General features: G+C 29.5%; 2 protein-coding genes across 5 annotated transcripts; one reads left to right on the top strand and one right to left on the bottom strand.

Moving 5' to 3' along the window:
* Positions 1-1,509: 1,509 nt before the first annotated feature.
* On the bottom strand, positions 1,510-8,878 carry ova (ovaries absent). 3 transcript variants are annotated; one of them, XM_075300210.1, is made up of 2 exons: positions 8,689-8,878; positions 1,510-3,327 (listed from the first exon to the last, which is right to left on the bottom strand). In XM_075300210.1, exon 2 carries the CDS (start codon positions 3,202-3,204, stop codon positions 1,726-1,728), a length of 1,479 nt encoding a protein of 492 aa, XP_075156325.1. In that variant the 5' UTR covers positions 3,205-3,327; positions 8,689-8,878; the 3' UTR covers positions 1,510-1,725. The 3 variants fall into 3 exon arrangements, with proteins under 3 accessions (XP_075156325.1, XP_075156327.1, XP_075156326.1); XM_075300212.1 differs by lacking the exon at positions 8,689-8,878 and adding an exon at positions 8,485-8,620; XM_075300211.1 differs by lacking the exon at positions 8,689-8,878 and adding an exon at positions 3,429-3,528.
* A 1,263-nt stretch (positions 8,879-10,141) lies between these two features.
* PPP4R2r (Protein phosphatase 4 regulatory subunit 2-related protein) lies at positions 10,142-17,057 on the top strand. 2 transcript variants are annotated; one of them, XM_075298754.1, is made up of 4 exons: positions 10,142-10,413; positions 10,462-10,708; positions 14,171-14,359; positions 14,517-17,057. In XM_075298754.1, the coding sequence occupies exons 2-4, from the start codon at positions 10,492-10,494 to the stop codon at positions 16,073-16,075; spliced, it is 1,965 nt and encodes a 654-aa protein (XP_075154869.1). In that variant the 5' UTR covers positions 10,142-10,413; positions 10,462-10,491; the 3' UTR covers positions 16,076-17,057. The 2 variants fall into 2 exon arrangements, with proteins under 2 accessions (XP_075154869.1, XP_075154870.1); XM_075298755.1 differs by having other exon boundaries at positions 10,142-10,708; positions 14,520-17,057.
* The last annotated feature ends 1,810 nt before the right edge of the window (positions 17,058-18,867 follow it).

The following is an 18,867-nucleotide window of genomic DNA, read 5'->3' as shown; positions in this document are numbered from 1 at the left end:
TTTTTTATAGAAATAAAATTTTGCAAAAATTTTTTATAAAAATAAAATTTTGCGAAAATTTTCTATAGAAATAAAATTTTGCAAAAATTTTCTATAGAAATAAAAATTTGCAAAAATTTTCTATAGAAATAAAATTTTGCGAAAATTTTCCATAGAAATAAAATTTTGCGAAGATTTTCTATAGAAATAAAATTTTGACAAAAAATTTTCTATAGAAATAAAATTTTGCGAAAATTTTCTATAGTAATTAAATTTTCTATAAAAATAAAATTTTGCGAAATTTTTTTTCTAGAAATAAAATTTTGCAAAAATTTTTTATAAAAATAAAATTTTGCGAAAATTTTTATAAAATAAAATTTTGCGAAAATTTTTTCTAGAAATAAAATTTTGCAAAACATTTTTTATAAAAATAAAATTTTGCGAAAATTTTTTATAGAAAGAACTTTTTGCAAAAATTTTCTATACAAATAAAATTTTGACAAAAAATTTTCTATAGAAATAAAATTTTGCAAAAATTTTCTATAGAAATAAAAATTGGCAAAAATTTTCTATAGAAATAAAAATTGGCAAAAATTTTCTATAGAAATAAAATTTTGCGAAAATTTTCCATAGAAATAAAATTTTGCGAAAATTTTCTATAGAAATAAAATTTTGACAAAAAATTTTCTATAGAAATAAAATTTTACAAAATTTTATATAAATTTAATTAAGCCCACTTTTCTATTCATATTGAAAGCCATACCTTTTCAAGCCCATTTCCAATATACATATGTGTTTTCTGCATGAGAAAAAACAAAGCCATCATCTTTTTTTAGATTACCAAATGTATACCATTGTACTGTATTTAGAAATATTACATACTTTTGCTAAGTTTAGATATTTTATTTCATCTAAGGATATAACATTACAAAATAAATTAATGAAAATTAGTCTTTAAGGTTCTGGTAGAAAAGATATTTTTTATGTATTTCTTAAACAAACGTAAACGTAAAAAGTATAATTCATGTTAACAAGAAACAAAACTAAAAATAATAAATTATACATATTGTTGTTATAGTTTTGTTTTTTTTTTTTTTTTCTTCTTAGAATGTTTTTGCTAAAGTCGCGATGGTCACAAATGAAACGAGATTAAAACAAAAATGATTTTCTTTATTTATGTTTATATATTAAGTTATCGTAAAGGCTCTATATATAGAAAAATTCAGATGTAGCTAAGCCAAAATAAAATTATTCATAATTTTTCATATAATAAAAAATATTTATATCGCGACTATAACAAAAACACGAACTATATGATATAGATTCATGTCAATTTATGTGTAATATATATACATATGAATTCATGGTATTCCAAATCAAATATTGAATGGATGGATAATTGATTCTAGTGAGTAGATTTTATTCAAGACAATAAAGATTGTTTTCAATTTTGTAATATACAACAACAATTTTGGAGTCATCAATATGTTATACAACCTTTTATTGTCACATATATATGAATGTATATGCCAGGTTTCTCCAGGAATCTTTCATTCAATATTTGTCATTATTGGAAACACATTTATATGGAAAATATGATGATATTGATGAAGTTAATGCATCTCTCTCAAAGTATCCATCTCCATTTGAGATAGATGTTGCGGTTTCCTTCTATTTTCTGTTTTGTTTTACAATACCTTTAATATTATTTTATATTACTATAAAAATGAATTGTAGTAGTATATGCTAATAGTCTATGATATAAGATATATTGGATTGTCGATAGCTAATTTGATTGTCATCGTCCTCATCGGAAGTACACAAATCAATTGTATCGACAATAATTTCCGCTGATGGACATGATGATATTTTCCAATTCGAACTGCGACAATTGTCGCGTGTTAATTTTATATTTAATTTGGTGCTAGGAGTATTCTGTTTGCTTTCGTTAATTTTTTTCAACCGTACGGAAATCGGTTTGCATCGTCTCAACAGATTTGAATTGAAAAGCAAAACATTTTCGGTTCGTCGTTTCTGTGAAAATTGTCGGCGAGGGAAAATATACAAATGAGTACTGTACTCTTGGGGCTTCTTAAAACTACAGTGGGGTGTGGAAGTCGACTGTTTTCTCTCCAAAAATTTGGGCTTTGTAGTCAATTTTGATAGTAGCGGGGCTTGACAAAATCTCTCAATTCGATCCAAGCGTTCACTAAGATATTCCGGGGTAACGGATGTTTTAGTCGTCCGCAATAGGAGCTGACCTGCAGGTGAAGAGAGTGGTATTGTGGGACAACGCCAAACCGAATGCACAGCCCTTGTTCGTCTGGAGATACGTTTCTTTTTGTCTATGATTTTAAATCGGCTGTCAACTTTCAAATTGTCTATGGGCGATCCATTAAAGCTGGCATCGATCTCATTGCTGCTGGGCTGTTGTACAGTATTTTGGCTTGGGGGTTTTGCAGTTCTACATTGTAAATTGAAATTTAGTAGGAAGCCAATGCGTTGTTCGTTGTCCTCCGATGTACTCGAACATTCGGGTGCCGGCTCCGGCTCAGGAGTGTCACACAAAATAACATCATCGTCATCCTCCACACTGCACGTCTTCTCATGAACCAAAATAGCTTCTTTCGAATACAGTTCAGCATCGCAATTATCACATAGATAAATATCAAAAGGGGCAGGTTCAACCATCTGTTGCAGTGAGTTCACTGACAAATGGCCATTTTTGGACTTTTGTTGAAGCAGGCATTTCCGAAGTCTTTGTGGTTGGTCATAGGACATATTTTCATTGCGAAATGTAACCAACAGTTTATTACTTCTTCGATCGAATAATGATGTCGTCGAGTTGTAATTGTTTATGAAACGTAAGCTTGCATGCTCATAAGATGACAGATCATTGCAAAATCTCAGCAGGAAAACACTTTTGTGAAACTGATAGCATATCAATACAACCTCCTTCAGTTTGCCAACCCAATTGCCATGAAATGTTTTGGGTTTTCTCAGGGGTATATTGAAGGGCAAGTCTTCGGGCCACCACTCAGGTTCACTGCACTCCACTTGCCCTTGTAAATTGATGTGGCCCAAGGAACATTGTACCATAAAAGGTATAAATTTTTCCAACTGAGGCTCTGAAATTTTTTCCAATGATGTTGGATAGCCATTTGCAAAGAGCAGTGGTAGATTTGATATCATATTATTCTGTTGTATTTCCTCTCGTTCGTCCATTTGTGTAGTTCAGTATTTACGTTTTGTAGCAACAAATGAATGTTTAACAAATGAATATTATTAATCTTTAATGAATGCTAATGTTTATGGAGTACAAATTATGCAGGTCAGCCAGCTTTCAATCTGAAATAAGTAAAACAAAAAAAAACATTATTATCAAATCATCCATTGATTTTTTTTTTTCATTTTCCCTAAGGAAACATAAAGCTTGGCATTATATTCACCCTTGGTCAGCTACTGTTGTATGTGCAGATATGGGAACATCTCCAAAACTGTAAATATCTAACCTGCGATACATTGAGCTAAGATTGTAGTTATTTAACTCTGTAAATACAAACATTACTCCTTCATAGATGCAAATTTAGCAATTTTGATTTTCTTTATTTTGCTTTGAAAAAGCCACGGAAAATTTAAAATTTATTCAAGAATAGTCAATCCTATATAGACTTGAGACACAAAGAGATTTGTATGAATATAGTTTCAACTCTTCTTTTGATAACCAAGGATTTAGATTTTGCAGATGTACTCTATAAATTTTCTTTAGAAATAAAATTTTGACAAAATTTTCTATAGAAATAAAATTTTGGCAAAATATTCTATAGAAATAAAATTTGACAAAAATTTCTATAGAAATAAAATTTTGACAAAATTTTCTGTAGAAATAAAATTTTGACAAAATTTTCTATAGAAATACAATTTTGACGAAATTTTCTATAGAAATAAAATTTTGAAAAAAATTTATTTAGAAATAAAATTTTGATAAAAATCTTCTATAGAAATAAAATTTTGACAAAATTTTCTATAGAAATAAAGTTTTAACAAAATTTTCTATAGAAATAAAATTTTGACAAAATTTTCTATAGAAGGGTGTTTCCAAAGTAACGGTCGTTACCGATATTCTGTGATTTTTTAAATAAAATTCCACCCTAAGAATATATGTCACGAGGATTGCTTAATTTTGGACCTACGAAAGTTCAAGCTTCGGTAGCAGCCGAAAGCATTCATAAAAAATTTAATTTCAGCACTATTTTTGACCATTTTAAAAGTAAGGGTCGTTACTTTATACATGTGCTGTTTTCATATTTCGGAAACAAATATCATGTATTGTAAAATTTTGCACAGGATGTGTCAAGTAAAAAATCTGATTAAATTCTTTGTAATGTTTTCTTTCAGTAATAGGGTTGTTTTCAAATCAAAGAAAATTATTTATCAAAGAAAATTCTTTTAAAAAGTAACGGTCGTTACAATATAAAAACTTAAACGATTTTTGTGTTTGAATTCATTTATTGTGGGTAAAAAAAAACATAAACGAAAAGCTATATTCTATTGCATAATTCTTGCATACTTTTAATCGATATGAGAGCAGTAAACATCATTACAATCTAAGCGTTTTAGGATGTTGATTTTTAAAGTTGATATGCCTGTTAAGGGGTCATATACTTTGGAATTACCCAGAAATAAAATTTTGACAAAATATTCTATAGAAATAAAGTTTTGACAAAATTTTCTATAGAAATAAAATTTTTACAAAATTTTCTATAGGAAAAGAATTTTGACAAAATTTTCTGTAGAAATAAAATTTTGACAAAATATTCTGTAGAATTAAAATTTTGACAAAATATTCTGTAGAAATAAAATTTTGACAACAATTTCTATAGAAATAAAATTTTGACAAAATTTTCTATAGAAATATAATTTTGACGAAATTTTCTATAGAAATAAAATGTTGACAAAATTTTATTTAGAAATAAAATTTTGATAAAAATCTTCTATAGAAATAAAATTTTGACAAAATTTTCTATAGAAATAAAATTTTGACAAAATTTTCTATAGAAATAAAATTTTGACAAAATTTTCTATAGAAATATTTTTTTTACAAAATTTTCTATAGAAATAAAATTTTGATAAAAATTTTCTATAGAAATAAAATTTTGACGAAATTTTCTATAGAAATAAAAATTTGACAAAATTTTCTATAGAAATAAAATTTTGACAAAATATTCTGTAGAAATAAAATTTTGACAAAAATTTCTATAGAAATAAAATTTTGACAAAATTTTCTATAGAAATAAAAATTTGACGAAATTTTATATAGAAAGAAATAAACTTTTGACAAAATTTCATTTAGAAATAAAAATTTTTCTATAGAAATAAAATTTTGATAAAAAATTCCTATAGATATAAAATTTTGACAAAATTTTCTATAGAAATAAAATTTTGACAAAATTTTCTATAGAAATAAAATTTTTACAAAATTTTCTATAGAAATAAAATTTTAACAAAATTTTCTATAGAAGTACAATTTTGACGAAATTTTCTATAGAAGTACAATTTTGACAAAATTTTATTTAAAAATACAATTTTTCTATAGAAATAAAATTTTGATAAAAATTTTCTATAGAAATAAAATTTTGACAACATTTTCTATAGAAATAAAATTTTGACAAAATTTTCTATAGAAATAAAATTTTGACAAAATTTTCTTTAGAAATAAAATTTTGACAAAATTTTCTAGAGAAATAAAATTTTTACAAAATTTTCTATAGAAATAAAATTGTGGATTTTTTTTGTTTGGTAGTTTTTGGTAAAATTTGCTCTTAATTTTTGGTAGATTATTTTTGGCTCGTGTTGCAACCGTGGTCATATGTTCATTTATCGATGATGCTATGTCCATAATTTCACTTAGAATTTTCATCTGTCATGGACATACATCCTCTATATTGAGTCAATATTGAGTCGGTATCATGCCTCCTAATAAATAACGAGATTTTTATATCTATCTGTCACACCTATTCGAGATCAATGTGCAATCAACTTTATGTGTCCCTTAAAAAATTTTACGGGTCTACTCAGTAGCTGTCTCGTTGAGATCTTGTTCAGTTTCATTCAGTGAACTAAAGAAAAACAATTCGTCACCTCTAGAGATAGTGGCCTTGCTTTATCTTCAAGGCATAAGCGACTATTACGGGGCTTAAACGTTTTATATTATTTTTTATTAATTAATTTTATTTTGTAATTAATTATAAACGAGTCACTATAGGCCATATACGATTATATTTAGAGAAATGAGTGAATAGGAAAAATCAGGATTTAAGGTTTCAATAAAATAAATGGCGTTTGAATCTGCGTATAAATAAGTTTTAGTCCGATCCGGACATACGATTTAGTCCGATCCGGACATACGACATATACAACTGAGGCGAACATAGTGACATATATATTAAGAACGATTTGAGAGTCGATCGATATCAGGAACAAAACGATGCTAACATATATGATGCTACTTATTCAACAGTGTTATACGAGCAGAAAAATAGGATGAACAGAGATAGATGAAGAAGGCCCCTTGTAAATGTGCTTAAAACCGAGTCGGGCAAGACTCAAGGGTTACTCTGAAACAACTGATGAATACAGGACTGCTGCATCTACTGGATCGTAGTCACGGTTGCCACTCGTACTAAAAATAATCTACCAAAATGTGAAGAAAATGTTACCAAAAATCTACCAACTTTAAAAAAATTATTTTGAAGATTTTGATCAATTTTATTTCTACAAAAAATTTTGTCAAAATTAAAGTTGGAGAGGAATATTTTACAAAATCGACCAAAACTTCAAGAATCCTACCAATCTGCCATTTTTTGATAGAATTCTACCAACTGTGGCAACCGTGATCGTAGTCCGAATATGACAAGGAAATGCGGTCAATGAGGGTAAATATATTTGGAGATAGCGAAATAGCTATGGCACAAATAGAAGATACTGAACGATCGGGAAATGTTCTAGAATGCAACGGTTACTCGGAAACAACTGATGAATTCAGAACTTGAGATTCTGCTGCATCCACAGGATCGTAGTACGAATAATTTCGATAGTAAAGGAGGCCAAGGATGGTGAATATATTTAGAGAGCCGCCGTGGAGCAATGGTTAGCATGCCTTGCATATATAGGGTCGTGGGTTCAACCCCAGTTTCGACCGAACACGAAAAAGGTTTTCAGCGGTGGATTATCTCCTCTCAGTAACACCGCAATGTGGAATGCCGTACGAACTAGGCAATAAAAAGTAGTTCCCTTGTCATTGAGCTAAACATAGAATCGGGCAGGACTCAGTGATAAGAGAGAAATTCACCACTCTGGTATCACAATGAACTGAATAGTCTAAGTGAGCCTGAAAATATCGGGCTGCCATTATACCTAACCAAGCCTAGCCAAATAGCTACGACACCGAAGATACTCCATGATTTCTAAACGTACTAGCACGCAAAAGTAAAATACTAGAATAAAGAAATTGAATAAACAACAAAAGTACGGGCGAAATGAAAATATTAAAGAGAACAACAACTAAAAGCTGTCTTATGTATATGTCTGCCAACATGAGGTGGAGAAGGTCCTTTCACCAAATCTAACCTAACTAAATACTTATTTCTGCGAAATCACCGATTTTCCGCAGTTTTTATTTTTTAATTACAATGAAACCTCCGAAAGGTAGACACCCACGGTCGCCTTAATATTGTCCACATTTGAGAGGTGTCCAGATATGAGAGATTAACTTGAATGTTTTAATATAGCAAACGTCCCCAGAAAACTGTCCACATTTGGGAGGAGTCCGGTTTTCAGAGTGTCTAAATTTGAGAGGTTTCACTGTATGTGGATTTTTTAGTATAGAAATCTTACATGTTATTCAATACGTTCTTTGGAAAATGTTTCATAACTATTGTGACAAATTCATTGTCCCATCTTTTTTTAGGGTTAATCATTCTGTTTTCAATCTTTTCGCCATTTTATGTACCAGATCTATATTTGTTTTCAAATAACCATGCATTCCTAGCAATCGAAAAGGATATAAATACTTGTTGCAATTTACCAATACAAAAAGGATATGGAATCCATAATTCCTTTAATAATACAATATCCTGAAACAAATCTACTAGTTTAATGGAAATTGGAAATCCATAAGAAAGCGTTGCAGGACTAAATACTATTTTGGGAACAATATCCTTTAGCATATATCTAATGTCCTTTGGCCTACTTTATGAGTGAAAAATTAACGTTTCTTGTAAGCAACAAAACTAATATCAACGAAACGAAATATTTTACATTTGTCCACCATCAATCATCCTTAGGCCTTCATGCAAAACAATTTTAAGAAATGCACTACAATTTACACGTAATAATATACTGACACCCGAATGGAATAAATGTGTATTTTGTAGAATAACACTGCCCCTACATTCCTTGTTGGAATGTATATAAACGGCACAACTTTATCCATAACCCCATTACCATGAATTGTGAACAGGAATTTTAATCTTTTAACTCGGAATGCTATGCATTTGTTTGTTGTGTTTGATTTTAAGAATGTTTAATGTTTCTTCCTTAAAATTTAGAAACTAACACTGATTTTCACACTGCTAAACATTTTGTGTATGTGTATATCTTATCTTTCGTCGTATTGTTTCCCTAATGAGAGACACCAAATTGCCATACCTGCAAATGCAAAAACCAAGCTGGACAGCTTGGCTGGATTGGAGAGAGAAGCTCGCTTAGGGTTTCAGCATGGACAGTGCAGTTGGCAGCGATACAAAAATTGTAATAATTTAATTTTTCTATTAATTAAAATGCCTTAGTGCCGTTGACGTTTAAAGTCTGTCAAGAACGTCGCTGTTGTCGGACGGTGACAAACGGAACTACGGCAGGATACAAAGTCGAATCGGTATAAAATAACAATGGGCCGCCATCACTAATTTCTTTGGCAAAAACGAACGGCGTTAAAACTGATACGGTCTGCTAAAGGCTGGTATTATGTTCATTCTTGCGAAAAATTTTTATAGAAACCATTATTTCACACATAGAAAGTGGTGTTGATTTAGGTAACAGGGAGTGCTATTTAACCGAGAGCGATATTGAATTAAGTTGGTGTTTGCTGCTTGCTATTACAAAATTAACATTTTATTTTTCCTTGGGCAATTAATCTGCTACTCCTTTGATCCTTTGTATATATTTTTGGAACTAAAATATTATCCGTGTTTGCGTTATAAACCCACACAAATACTTTTTATAAATAAATTATATCTTAATTCACATTGCGAATGGAGCCATGCTATAAACGTCAGTTTTTCAACTCGAAAAAAAACAAAGTACCACAAATGGAAAAAATTTCGCTAGTTCTTGCATTTTTTTGTTTTGTATGGGATTTCGCAGCGGCCTTAATCGTGTATTATGAAAAAATAAATAGATTGTCAATAGTTTTGCCTTTCTCAATATAACTTAACTGGAATGATGTCAAGTAGTCAAGAAATCTTACCTCGACAACGTGATGAAGCATAAACATACATTGAGCAGAAGAAGTCAAGATACCAATGGTATTTTCTTCTTGCATTTTTTTGTTTTGTATGGGATTTCGCAGCGGCCTTAATCGTGTATTATGAAAAAATAAATAGATTGTCAATAGTTTTGCCTTTCTCAATATAACTTAACTGGAATGATGTCAAGTAGTCAAGAAATCTTACCTCGACAACGTGATGAAGCATAAACATACATTGAGCAGAAGAAGTCAAGATACCAATGGTATTTTCTTAAAACAGAAACAATTAGTACCTACTTTTATTTTATTTTTAGATGTTTCCATAACTTTTGCCGACTTCACTGTATTTTCATTTGTTTCGTTATATTTTTGTTTTTTCGTTTATTTACATTTTTCAAAAATAGGGATTACATATTTTCCATCGCAAATTTTACTGAAGTTCTATCCATGCCCTTTCCTTTTAATGGTCACAGGACCACAAATATTAAAGATCCTCTTAACTGGCTCGCATTTACAACATCTGAAAAAGGTATTACATACCGTAATACGTCTACGCTTTTATTTAGATTGCATTGTTGCGTTACGATACGATACGTCTTTGGAATTGTCCTACAGTTGGTAGCACTGTGAAATTTCACCTCTCTCCGCGAATTTCTTATGCGAATTTTATTCCTCGTTTTGGTTTCTGTTGATCAATCTATTCTCGCCGCTAAGGAGGAAACTTCCTGGTCCAGTTTCAACGGTCATTTTCTATAGCCATTTTTATTCCTTCTTGCGGAATTGCCCTGGTAATATCGTTTCTGTGTGTACAACTCATCGCAGGTATTGCAAATTTTTATATTTGCTCAATACAAGCAGACAAGCCAAGTGAAATTCACAAAGAAAAAAAGGAGTCGAGTCGGCGGCGAGTGAGTGTGTATACCAGAAAAAGTTAATAAGTAGCAGTTTTATTAAAGAAAAAATCCTACAAATTAACTTTAACAAAAATGGTTACTATGGAAAATCACGAAGAGATTATGCAAATCTTGGAGCGTTTTACGCGTCTTAAACAAAAAGATATACCAAAGGAATTAGACGATTATTTGGGATATGTTGCTAAAACCGGCGACACTGTATTCAAATGGGCTTCCCTGAAATATTTGTTCCGTGAGAAACTACTAAATGTGATAAAGAATTTTTACGATACGACTCCTAGAATTGATGGTAAGTAAGCTGACACAGTCTTTTAATAATCATATATATGTATGTATGTGTGTATGCTTACACATATGTAAAGGGCGCTTTAAATTGCGAAATTCTGACTCTGAAGAATTGCAGAGTTAATGGCTGTTTGTATTCATTATTTTAAAATCCTGAATAATTGCATCTATATCTTGGCTTTTTTACTTTGTCTTGCATTTGGTATTCAATTAAAAAAAAACTAAATATCAAAACCAAATTAATTAAAGTATTAATTTAATACTACTGTTGCAAAATATTTCCACTATTCCTGAGTTAAGCCATTTGACGCGAAATCTTGGATTGTGCCAGATTGAGGGAGACATTACTAATTGACTGCTGTTAGTAAATTTACAAAATAATTTGAGCTGCAGCAAAATTGTTTAATTATCTTTATCGCTTTTGACTTATTAGCTGTAGTGTATGATCATCTCAGATGATATCCTGAAATTGCTACTGTAAAAATAAGCAATACTACAGATGAATCTAATGGCGATTTCGAGTGTTCAAAAAAAAAAAATATAAAATGACTATAGCACGGTTATTTGTCAAAATTTTATTACTATAGAAAATTTTGTTTCTATAGAAAATTTTGTCAAAATTTTATTTCTATAGAAAATTTTGTCAAAATTTTATTTCTATAGAAAATTTTGTCAAAATTTTATTTCTATAGAAAATTTTGTCAATATTTTATTTCTACACACAAAATTTTTTTTTCTGATTCAATCACGAAATTAATTGATCCAATTAATTTTTAATTGAAATGTCTTCAATCACAGAAATGATAGTATCAATTAAAAAATTAATTGAAGGTCAATTACAAAGTTAATTGATCCAATTAAAAAATTAATTGATACTATTATTTTTGTGATTGATTTTTGTTTCAATTAAAAAATTTATTGAATCAATTAATTTTTTAATTGAATATTTTTTAAAACACAATTAAAATTTTAATTGGAAAAATTTTCGTGAAAATGTTGATATTTTTTCCATTGAAAATTTTGTCGAAATTTTATTTCTATAGAAAATTTTGCAAAATCTACCAAACAGTAAAAATCTATTATTTTTGGTAGAATTGTACCACCCATGCTGTGTAGTAGCTTTTGTATTTAGTGTCCCTGAAAGTATCATTAATAACCAACCCTTTTAGGATTGCACAATAATTTCGGAAAATTAGTAAAGAAGTAGGGTAACTCCAGTGTTGTACATTTTCACAGAAACGAAATCGCCTTAAAGGTGAAATTTTGCTTTGGGCAATTCCCCATCAAGTTGTAAGTTTGCAACAAATATGTATAATTGTATGCCTTTTTTAACTGATTTAGTTTTCGCTTTAGCGGCTAAACTCGAACTTAGTACTCATCTTAAGTGCTAAGATGGGGAAAAGTTGAGTTTCCAAATTTTGTAAAAATAGAAGGATTTTGGTTGTGACATTAGGTTAGGTTAGTTACAGTGGTAGCCCGTTGTTTCAGACTCACTTACGGTATGGCATATATTTGACAAAAATTAGAAAAAGAATTCGTTGCCACAGACAAACTCGCAAAGATTTTTAGCTCATATATAAGAATAAAATATCATATATAGGAATAAAATATCTTATATAGGAATATTTTCCAAAAATTGCGTCCAGATGTTTTGAAAGTGATTCTGGAAAAAAGTTTGACACTCATTTTGGGCAAATATTTGCCTATTGTGATCATACCATAGACTATTCAGTCGATTTTTATACCACAAGCAGTGAACTTCTCTCTTAATAATTGTCAGATTCAATACTTGGCCCTTGACCTCTCTTTTATTCCAAAGATGCGACAAATCAAATTTTACAAATAGAATGATTTTTTTATTTAATAAATAAATAAATAAAAAATATAATTATGTATATTTTGCCCACCACAAGTCCAAAATATTTCCATCCAATGAATTTACGATGCCAACACTATCACATACATTCATCGAATAATGTCAAGTGAATCTACATTGCATTAAATAAAATAGGATAATGTGCCAGTATCACTCAGGGAAAAAATTATTTAGGATCTCATGAATGGAGACGGGGGCAAATGAAATTTGTCTAGGATTGGCTGAGCATTTTCTAAACATCGAGCGAGGGTTATACACCTCTGTAGGGCTTGTCAAGATTAAAAGGTGTATGAGAATGGACATTTTCCAAGGAGCATTTTTATTGCATCTGCTTTTGAAATGTTGAAAGAAGAAGAAAGGATGATAGAAAACTAGGATAGTGTGAGACTATCACTCAGGGAAAAACATTTTTAGAATCTCATGAATAGAAAATAGGCAAATGGTCTAGAACTGACTCCGGCAAAAGCAGCAGTTGCGTGTTGTAAAAAATTATTTCCTTAGATGGCGGTGCGCCATTCCTTGAGCGAATACGCAATTATTGAAGAGGCACCAAAGAACGAGCCTAAAATTGAGCTGAGTTTAACTCGGTTGCTTTTTCTATATAGGAAGAAGTGTTCCTCATATCATATCGCTTCAATTTTCAAATTGTTGTCAAAGAAGTGGGAAAATGTGCCTACGAAGCATGTCAACAAACAAAGTCGATACCTCCATTCCAAAGTACGCTAAGTGTAAAAAGTGAATTATACAGGAAACAAGTTCAAAGTTTTTTTTTGGAATTTCTCAAAACTCGTAAAATATATAAATTCAATTTTTTCGTTCTTAAAATCATGTTTATTGTAAATTTCTTTTTTTTTTTTTTTGAATTTCTCAAAACTTGTAAAATAAATGAATTCAATTTTTTTCATGTTTATTGTAGATTTTTTTTACTATGTACGAATTCAAAATAGTGATAATAGAACATGGCTAAAAATGACCGACCTCTTTAGACCGAACAATGCTTTTTGTCCTTTTTGGATTGGAAATTTTTAAAACTTTAGTCACAGGCTACGTACAATATTAACCATAACTTTTGATAGAGTTGTCCAATAAATTCGAACTTTTGACAGGATACAATTCACATCAATACGAATAAAAAACAACGAATTCCATAGAAAATGCTAAGTCGACTTGGCGTACTCTGGAAAGAGGGTATCGGAATGTAATTCCGGACAATTTTGTTTATTAAGAAAAAATGTAGACTGTACTCCAAAAAGGTGATACAAATCTCGCAATGTTAATCTATTAATTGTAGTGTTTTCAAGTCAATTCACCACAATATTTCCAAAAAAGTTCAAAAACCCAGCTCTCAGTAATGGTGGTTACATTTCTGAGCATTTCAAGTTGTATATCTGTCAATGACCGTTTTGCAGTATAACAAAACCGAAAATACTATTTATCAAAAATTTATGTTCAATGCATAGATTTTTCATCTCGGATTTTAATTTTTTTAATGTAAAAAAAGCTACAATTTTGTTTCCAGCCCGATTAGTTCATATTAGGCTCACCCCATGAATAATTGTTTATCGAATTTCCATTTGTTTTTTTTTTCAGAAATTCCCCAATATCCTAATGTTGATCCATTTAACTATGAGAGCATGAAATCATCACTATTGGAGCGCTTAGAATTGTTCAATGCCGCTCCATTCACTATCCAAAGGCTATGTGAATTACTAATTGATCCACGAAAGCAATACAGCCGAATTGATAAATTTATGCGGGCTCTGGAAAAGAATATCCTTGGTAAGTTATTATCATCATCATCTACTATCCATAATGCTTAAAATTCGTGGTCACTGTTCACTGTTTTCCATGTCAATAACAAAATTTCACAATTTAAAGCATATTGGTTAATATCGATCGTCCTTCGGGTATTCTTTTAATTTTTCCATACTTTCAGTAGTTAGTACCGTTGAACCAGGCCGTAAGCGCACGGAATCTGAAAACGGCGATTCTTTAGATTCTGTTGTAAATGGTGATCTATCACTGGATGTTAATGTTGATATTGAAATGGAATCGGAGGGATTATTTAATAATGCCGAAAGTACCAATGGCAATGGCACAGCCTCAAAAGCAGAAGTTGAAGCTGCTAAAGAGGAACCCAAACAGGAAGTTGAAGAGAAAAGCACATCGAAGAATACACATGCCAATGATGATGATAATTTGCCAAATCCTAAAAAAGCTAAATTAGATTTACCTGAAGAATCTAAAAATGAAGACGACGATGTTAAGAAGACTGAAACCGCGCCCAGAGAACAGGAGGAAGAGAAGAAAATGGAATGCGAAGAGGAAACTGAAAAACAAAAAGATAAAACAAATGAACCTGAAAAAGGTGAGAAAATGACTGAGGAAACGGCCAAAAAAGAGGATACATTGGAAGTTGAATCAAAGGTAGAAAAAGAGGATAACCCCATTGAAATGTCAGACGAAAAGAAATCTGAAACAAAAGAGGAGGAGGAAAAAGTAGATCAAGACAAGAAAGAAAGTGTGGAAGAAAAATCTAAAGAGGAAATGAAGAACGTCGAGGAAGATATGTCATCAACAACCGAAGTAGATTCGGCCAAAAAAGAAGAAAAATGCGAAAAATCTGAAGAAAATCAGGTGGAAGCGGAAATTGATGTTGAGAAGCCTGAAGAAGCTTCGAAAAATGTAGATGAAGCAAAGAAAGAAGGCGTTGATGAGAAATCTTCAGAAAAGGAAAAAGAAACACAAAATCAGGCAACTTTGGAGGAGGATAAGAACAAAGAATGCGATAAAGACGACAAAACTATAGTCGAAAAGCAAGAAATTGAAAATCAAGAAAAAGATAAAGAAGAAAAAGAATCAGACATTCAACAGAAGGAATCCAAACCCGAAGAAAATGCAGAAATAAAGGAAATAAAAGAAAAACCAGAGGAAGTGGCAGTAGAAAAACTGGACGATAAATGCGAAAGCAAAAAGGAAGAAGAAAAAACTAATGAGGATGAACTCTCAGCCGAGAAGAAACAAGAAGAAAAAGATCTAAAACAAAATGAAAACATTACAGAACAAAAAGAAAATAAGACTGAAGAAGTAGAAACACAAAAAACCGAAGAAGTTGTCGAGAAAAATGAGAGTGCAGAAAGTGCTCCAAGTGCTGCAGAAAAAGAAATTGTCGCCGATACTTCTAAAGAAGATATTGCCGCGTCCACAGACAACACTCTTAGTGAGCCTAAACCACCAGTAGAAGAGCAAGTTTCTGAAACGCCTAGCGTAGAAAATGTAGTGGAAACCACACCTATAGTAACTGATGAGGCAAGTAACACTCCCGCACTGCCAACATTAGCCCTTAATGACCAGCCCATGATCGAAGACACACCAGAGGAAGAGACTGGACTACAAGAAGTGGTAATGGATGAAGTTCCTTCGGCATCTTCCAAACCGGAAGAACCTTCCGGCATGGAAGTAGATGACACTAGCCAAGAAGCTATGGATCAATAAATTACGTGAAAATGACTAGGCTCAAATTCATATTTCATACAACAACAAAAAACAAACATAAGAAAATGCTTTAAGCATTTTTACTAACATTCGAATGAAACAAAACCCATAAAAAAAGACTTCATTAGGGATGCATACATGCATACAGATTAAAAAAGAAATGCAAAATGCATCTACCATTATCTATCTATAGTATTTTTACTACTTATATATGAAACTAGAAGAGTATACTTGATCAGTACAAAATCCAAAAAGAAATAAATTTGGTAAACCATTTGACATTCTCCATGAGTTAGTTTGAAAAAATTTGGCAGCGGAGCTACAATTTTTATTTTAAAATTATTTCACTAGCAATTCCAAAATTCCGTATTGGTTGCTAGTGTATTAGTTTATAACATTTTATTGATAAACAACAATCATCTTATTGTAGGAATTTTAGAAATAAATCGTCAACCCAATCACATTCACATTATTAGTATTATTTATATGTTCATGTCAACTGTTTTTCAATTACTATTTTCGTTTTGTCTTTTTTTTTTTTTTGTTGTAATCTCCGTATACATAATGCACAAGAAAAACAATTTGTTAAAGTATAAAAAATATAATTCCACTTGTTTTATTTTTCATAAAAAAAAACACAAAAATATTAAAAATATTTTTCTACTGTTGTTTTAAGACAATTCCTATGAAGAAGCGATTTTGAAAATCTCTATCTATTTGAGAATTACTTGAAAATTTAATGAAATAAGAATACAATTTATTTTTTTTTCTCAAAAGTATCTGTAATAATTATTTTCCCTAGCCCTTATAGTTTGAAAAATATTTAAATTAAACATGGTATCAATGAAACGACGTGCGAAAAAATCAATTTATACGGAGGTTATAAAATTTTGTAAGTTGTTTTTTTCTTCTCTGTTTCATTTTATACATTAATTTTTCGTAAAACCATGAATAAAATAAATACATGTAATTTATATACGTACATATACCGTACAAGGTTTTTCATTTAATAATAGATCTAAATGGGAAGTCTTTTGTGAACACTTCACTCAAATGGGAATAAAACGAGCATTACAAATGCTTATGATATAAAAACGCTATGGATCGAACGTAAGTCGAAAAAAAGTAGAACCAGCCTTTATATATTTCCCACAAAGCGAGCTACTCGAATAACTTGAGAATGACCAATACAACAAGTCCAAATGAGTGCCGCGAAATAGATTCGTAGACCTTTTGTGCCAACCCCATTCTTTCATGGCCTGCCAGCCAATGCATTCTTATGCGCCCTTATGGATTTTTTAAAGAGGAAAAAATGTATCTTAATCGAATAAAAATAGAACCAAAGCGTGATGACGAGTATTCTTGAATTACAGGGTTCTAATATCTAGAGATGCTAGGTCTTCGTTGAGATATCGGAAATTTAGTATCTCTGGATTTTTACAAAATTTTTGACATTTTCTATAGAAATAAAATTTTGACAAAATTTTCTATAGAAATAAAATTTTGCGAAAATTTTCTACAGAAATAAAATTTTGACAAAAATTCGATAGAAATAAATTTTTGACAAAATTTTCGATAGAAATAAATTTTAGACAAAATTTTCGATAGAAATAACATTTTGACAAAAATTTTCTATAGAAATGAAATTAAAAAAAAAAATGTCTATCAAAATAAAATTTTGGAAATTTTTTCTATAGAAATAAAATTTTGACAAAATTTTCTTTAGAAATAAAATTTTGACAAAATTTTCTTTAGAAATAAAATTTTGACAAAATTTCCTATAGAAATTGAATTTTGACAACATTTTCTATAGAAATAAAATGTTGACAAAATTTTCTATAGAAATGAAATTTAGACAAAATTTTCTATACAAAAATATTACAAAATTTTCTATAGAAATACATTTTTTGACAAAATTTTCTATAGAAATAAAATTTTGACAAAATTTTCAATAGAAATAAAATTTTGACAAAATTTTCTATAGAAATACAATTTTGACAAAATTTTCTATAGAAATAATATTTTGACTAAATTTTCTTTATATATAAAATTTTGCGAAAATTTTGTATAGGAATAAAATTTAAAAAAAATGCTATAGAAATAAAATTTTGACAAAAAATTTCTATAGAAATAAAATGTTGAAAAATTTTCTATAGAAAAAAACTATTTGACAAAATATTCTATAGAAATAAACTTTTGACAATATTTTCTATAGAAATAAAATTTTTGACAAATTTTTCTATAGAAATAAAATTTTGAATGATTTATATAAGAATAAATTAAATAATAAAGATGTCTGTCATTGCCAATGGTAGTTATCCTTATTTTCTGGAATAAGTATTGGTGGATACTTTTCAGTTTTATTTTTATTATTTGCTTTATTTTTGCTTATTTATTTTCTACACTTTTTATAAAAATTCATTCATATTGTTCTTTAATTAAATAGTAAATTTATTTTAGATTTTATATAATTAATTAGTTATAGAGGCAATGCGCTATTATTGGCCTTTCTGGCTTATTGTATTGTCGTAAATAAATAAATAAATAAAATTTTGACAAAATTTTTTATAGAAAGAAAATTTTGACAAAAATTTTTATCTAAATAAAGTTTTGACAAACAATTTCTATAGAAATAAAATTTTGAAAAAATTTTCTATAGAAACAAAATTTTGAAAAATTTTTCTATAGAAAAAAAAATTTTGACAAAATTTTCTATAGAATTTTCAATAAAGTAAAATTTGGACAAAATTTTCTATAGAAAGAAAATTTTGACAAAAATTTTTATTTAAATA

This window comes from Haematobia irritans, chromosome 3 (genome assembly GCF_050003625.1).
Source record: "Haematobia irritans isolate KBUSLIRL chromosome 3, ASM5000362v1, whole genome shotgun sequence".
Taxonomy (NCBI): Eukaryota; Metazoa; Arthropoda; class Insecta; order Diptera; family Muscidae; genus Haematobia; species Haematobia irritans.
Note: the sequence above shows the minus strand (reverse complement) of the source record. Positions and strands in the feature narration are given on the sequence as shown.